The sequence below is a fragment of the Plasmodium cynomolgi genome, chromosome 13 (genome assembly GCF_000321355.1).
Source record: "Plasmodium cynomolgi strain B DNA, chromosome 13, whole genome shotgun sequence".
Taxonomy (NCBI): Eukaryota; Apicomplexa; class Aconoidasida; order Haemosporida; family Plasmodiidae; genus Plasmodium; species Plasmodium cynomolgi.
Genome location: NC_020406.1, coordinates 1192336 through 1197206, shown reverse-complemented (window position 1 = coordinate 1197206; position 4871 = coordinate 1192336). Strand labels below are relative to the sequence as shown.

At 49.3% G+C, this 4871-nt stretch overlaps 2 protein-coding genes across 2 annotated transcripts; one reads left to right on the top strand and one right to left on the bottom strand.

The window, feature by feature from the left end:
- Nucleotides 1-28: 28 nt before the first annotated feature.
- PCYB_133560 (hypothetical protein) lies at nucleotides 29-2807 on the top strand (the record flags this gene model as incomplete). Its single annotated transcript, XM_004224381.1, has 4 exons — nucleotides 29-922; nucleotides 1107-2445; nucleotides 2536-2599; nucleotides 2774-2807. The coding sequence occupies 4 exons, from the start codon at nucleotides 29-31 to the stop codon at nucleotides 2805-2807; spliced, it is 2331 nt and encodes a 776-aa protein (XP_004224429.1).
- An 812-nt stretch (nucleotides 2808-3619) lies between these two features.
- PCYB_133550 (hypothetical protein) lies at nucleotides 3620-4448 on the bottom strand (the record flags this gene model as incomplete). Its single annotated transcript, XM_004224380.1, has 2 exons — nucleotides 3620-3985; nucleotides 4155-4448. The coding sequence occupies 2 exons, from the start codon at nucleotides 4446-4448 to the stop codon at nucleotides 3620-3622; spliced, it is 660 nt and encodes a 219-aa protein (XP_004224428.1).
- Nucleotides 4449-4871: the final 423 nt, after the last annotated feature.

Genomic DNA, 4871 nt, shown 5'->3' with positions numbered 1-4871 from the left:
TTTTTTTCGCGCTTCTCCCCTGCTTAGGATGGAACAGAAGGGCCACTTCAAGGAACCCTTTCTCTACGTGGAAGTGAAGGACGCGGAGGAGGAAAAGCGGCAACTGTATTTTTGCTTTGTGGAGAGATGCTTCGACTACCTTTTACGACAAAGCGATGAGTACATCATCGCGACAGTGAAGAGAAACGGGTCGTTGATTTCGTTTTTCTTTTCACATTTGTTAAGTCCGAATAGAAGTTACGACTTGCCGTTCGACCGACCAGGGGGGGGACAGGAACGGGGTACGGAGAAGGATAAGGAGAGGGGTACGGAGAGGGGTACGGAGAGGGACATGGAGAGGGACATGCAGAAGGGACGTTCCCAATTCGATAGACACATTTTCGAACTGTACATCAAATTGGTCAAAATTTACCTGAACAAGGACAGGCGAGAAACGAGTATAATAAAATCGACTTTCATAAAAATTCACGTCTTTATGGATATCATCATGCTATTCCATCGATCGAAAAAGAGAAAAAAGGAAATAAAAAATTTGCTAAATGAGGCATACAGAGTGAACAGAATTAATTTCCTGAACATAAGTAAATATTTGTCATTCCTATACGAGGAGGTGAAGGCTGTGAAGGATCAGATCGGACGTTATGTTCACAACAAGGGGAATCTACAGAACCTGCTCTCCAAAATTAACGAGTTCGTAGTTGCTGTTTTCTGTTTCGTAAAATTTTTTCATCCTTTCAATTATTTCGATCGTGTTGAAAATAAACAGACGCATGATTTGATCCTCTTAAGGTTAATGTTTTATCGCGGGGTGGACGTGGGTTCCCTTTCTCTGTCCACTTCTGCGCCGGAGATCCTCAAGGGGGAGGAGGGCTCCGGCAGCAGTTCCTTCCTCCACTTGGTGGTGCAGACCTACTTCGCAATGGTACGCGCAGAAAAGGGAGGGGGGCGTTCGGCATGGTAGCGCCATCCCAACGTATGGAAAGCTCACCTGAGGGAGGCTCACCTGAGGGAGGCTCTCCTGAGGAAGGCTCTCCTGAGGAAGGCGTACCCTCGCTACCCCCATCTTTACTAATTCCCTTTTTCCACTCTCTTCTCCTCTCCCTTAGATTCACCACCTGTACGAAGACTCCCTGAAGGAGCCAGCGCGCAAGGACTTGCTCTACCTGCGGCACCTCTTCGCGCAAGTACTAACCATGATGATAAAGTACCTCCTCCTGTACGGAAAGGAAAAAAATAAACTCCTAGTGGTCTCCATCCTTATCGATATGTTAAAACAAACGAGTGAAGAAATGAACCTACTGTACTTCCTACGAAACGACATGCAGTTATGCAGCTGGAATTTTATCCAAATATTTGTCATAAAGGATAAACTAGACATAGATTTTTATTTCTACCTGAACGATTTTCTAAAAGTGAATCGCAAAAAGGAAGTAAAAAAAATGTGTGAAAAAAAATATAGACATGAAATTGAGCGCATTATGGAGATTACCAGTTTGAAGGACGTCGGTGTTGTACTTAAGGTGCTGCGTAGGAACAACTTCGACTTTTGCAAAGCTGTGGAGGACGTCTTGGCCTCGGGAGTGGGAGCCGCAACGAGTAGCGATGGGAGAAGTGGAGATGATGAACGGAGCGATGGGAGAAGTGGAGATGATGAACGGAGCGACGATCGAAGTGGAGATGATGAACGGAGCGATGATCGAAGTGGAGATGATGAACGGAGCGATGATCGAAGTGGAGATGATGAACGGAGCGATGATCGAAGTGGAGATGATGAACGGAGCGATGATCGAAGTGGAGATGATGAACGGAGCGATGGCGGAAGGAGCCTGGGACGCCGCGCCAACCACGCCGACCGCGTCCAGCACGCCAAACCGCGCGCGGCTGCAAAACAGAGGCAGAGGAACATCCTGGACGTGCTGCGCGAACGCACACGGATGGAAAAGCCTCACAGAAGGAAAAGCAGCAAAAGCAGATACACCAATGATGGCTTGGGGGAAGAAAATAAAAACAAAATTTTCGACCTGCTGGATAGGTCGAGAAGTTCTGATGGCCTTTCGGGGGATGACTCGCTGGAAAAGCAAGAGAATGATGTGTTGCCCAGCACGTCGTACAGGAGGAATTGTGTAGATGGGAGCGGCGGCAGTGATGGGGGCCTCCCACGTGGTGTTGCAAATCGAAGTGGTACTGCTGATCGAAGTGGTACTGCTGACCGGCGGGGTGTTGCTAATCGACGTGGTACTGCTGATCGACGTGGTACTGCTGACCGGCGGGGTGTTGCTAATCGACGTGGTGTTGCTGACCGGAGGGGTGCTGCTGACTCGCGCGGACATGCCAAGCGAGGAGAAGGAGTCTTTGGCAGAGGCAGGCCGCCCCTGCAGAAGCATGGCACTAGGACCCCTGAGGGTGCAGACGGCGTGCCGAAGGACGACGGAGGTTCCGAGGGAGGTAATAAAAGCTCTACTTCTTTAGCGCTCCCCTTTCTGTGCACTAGAACTGACGCTTCACCCCCTTCCTTCCTTCCCCCCTCCCCCGTAGCAAACAGGACCAAGCGGTACTACATGAAGAAGACAGCCAACAAGGGGAAGTCCCACAGGCGACAGTAAGAAGGAGAAAGTGAAATTGCGGAACGTCTCCTAATTAGGCCGCTGAGTTGCGCAGCTTGTCGGGAGAGCTCAACCACACCAATCGGATCCACCTCGTGATCCTCACTCCCATTCCCATTTGAAAGACTCACTACCGACGTTCCTTTTTGATTTTCCCCCCCCTCGCATAGGTACGACAAGAAGATGAGCCGAGGAATGCTGTAACGCGCAAAGCTGCATTAAAATGTCTAGCCATTTTTTTTTTTTTTAATTTTGCAAAAAAAAATAGGAAAAATGTTTACATATCTTTTCATTTTGGCATTTGTTCGTTAATCCGTTTCTGCGTCTTTCGCATGAAAGTGGGTCAGCAGAAAAGGGGCTGGCGAAAGCGCGTTGCAGTGGTTAGTTTTGAACTAATTGTGAATTAATTGTAAATTTTTTCGTGCGGCGGTACGTCTTGAATAATGTGCGCTCCTTCGCGCGTGCACGTTTTTTCCCCTTTTTTTTCGCAAAGCATGTCAGTAGGAGGCAGGCCCCAAATGGAGCGTAGCCTTCCCCCGATTTACTCACTTTGCTGTGAAGACCAAATGCAAAAGCGGGTGTCGCTTTGTGCTGCATTTCACCGTTTCGAATGGAGCACATCACCTGGGTAGTTATTTCATGCGACGGTGTTTTCCTCCCTTGAGGAATTCCACCCATCGTAAAGTCGATAAAAAAAAAAAATTCTTCAAATTTCGCCCCGAACTGAGCCAACCGTTTCTGTGTTGCACATATGTGTTGGAGGCAGATAGGAAAAAAAAGGAGGGACACGGTGGAGTAATCAGCTTCGTGTATTTGTATGTAGGGGGTAGGGGGTTAGGGTAGGCTGTTCACTTGCTCCTACGCATGAAAGTGTGCAGGTATATGCACGTGTCAATAGAGGTAGGCGCAAAAGGGCAGTGACGTGACGGGTCGTTTTAGAGGCAAACTGGGGAGCCGCTTTGGGGGGGTAGCCCAGTCGCCTCACACGTCCACCCCTTCGCTGGCCGCCTTCCACGTCACTCCTGCGCGTGCGTGTCCCCGGTGAGCAGCAAATCAATGTGCCTCTTCAGCGTGATGTTGTTCTGACTGAGTTGCTCATTCTCTGTGAGTAGAATCTCATAGGACGTCTGGATCTTCTGAAGCTCACGTTTATGCTTCTCCGTTATATCCATGTAGTAGTTAATAAATTTGACCAGTAGAACCCTCTCCTCGTAAAGGTCATCGATTTCGTTGTATAGCTTTACCGTGTCATTACTGTCCAGTAGTTTTTTGCATTTCCCCATCATTCGCTCTCTATTTTCCTCCCCCCATTTATTATCTTCCCTTAACGTTTTATTTATCAAATCGAAATTGTTGGTGAAGAAGGAATCTTCGTCCGTCTCCTGGCAGGCCGCTAGCACATCCGATGCACTCACCGCCGCCACTGCTTCCCCCGCTGCTTCCCCCGCTGCTTCCCCCGCTGCCTACCCCCGCTGCTTCCCCCGCTGCTTCCCCCGCTGCTACCCCCGCTGCTGCCCCCGCTGCTGCCCCCGCTGCTGCCTGACTTTCCACCCGATTCGCTTCTCCACTAAGGCGACTTCTTAGCAGCCTTGCCCTGGCGTTTTTAACTTTGCTTCCCGCCTCAACCCCGTCGTAGCTGCCACCCCCTTTTGCACCTGTTCGCCCCCCCAGGGCTTCCCTTCCCCTCTCGGCCGCCTTCGCCTCCGCATCCACCTCCGCCTCCTCGAAGTAGCCAATGTTGCTCGTTCTCTTCAGCAGCGATTTAGACGTCTTAATAAAAGCATTCGATACTTTGTCGTAGCTTTTGTGAATATATGACTGCCACATTGTTGTGTTAATCACCATGTTGTTTTTTTTTTTTTTTTTCCAGTTCCATTTCTGTCTTGCCACCCTCGGAAGGAAGCTATTGCATGTGTTTCTCGCAATTCGTCCCGTAGTTTTTTCTGGCATTTTTTTGGCGGTTTTTCTCGCAGTTTGTGCCCTTCCCCAATGGCAGTGAGCAAGTAGAGCTTTCTAAATGGGTGAAGGAGCTAAACGGATAAACGGCTAACCGGTAGATCCTCAACAAGCAGGGAACTCCCCCCCCCTTGGTCAAGTTCACACCGATGCAACATTGCACGCACGTGTGTGGAATGGCATGGGGGTGCACTCCACATGCAAAATCAAGAAAGTACTCAAGTTGGGACAAAAAAGGAATGAGGAGAAATCTCACGCGCAGTGTATTCCCTGTATTATGCCAGCACAGTTTGGCAGAAAAAGGAAAAAAAA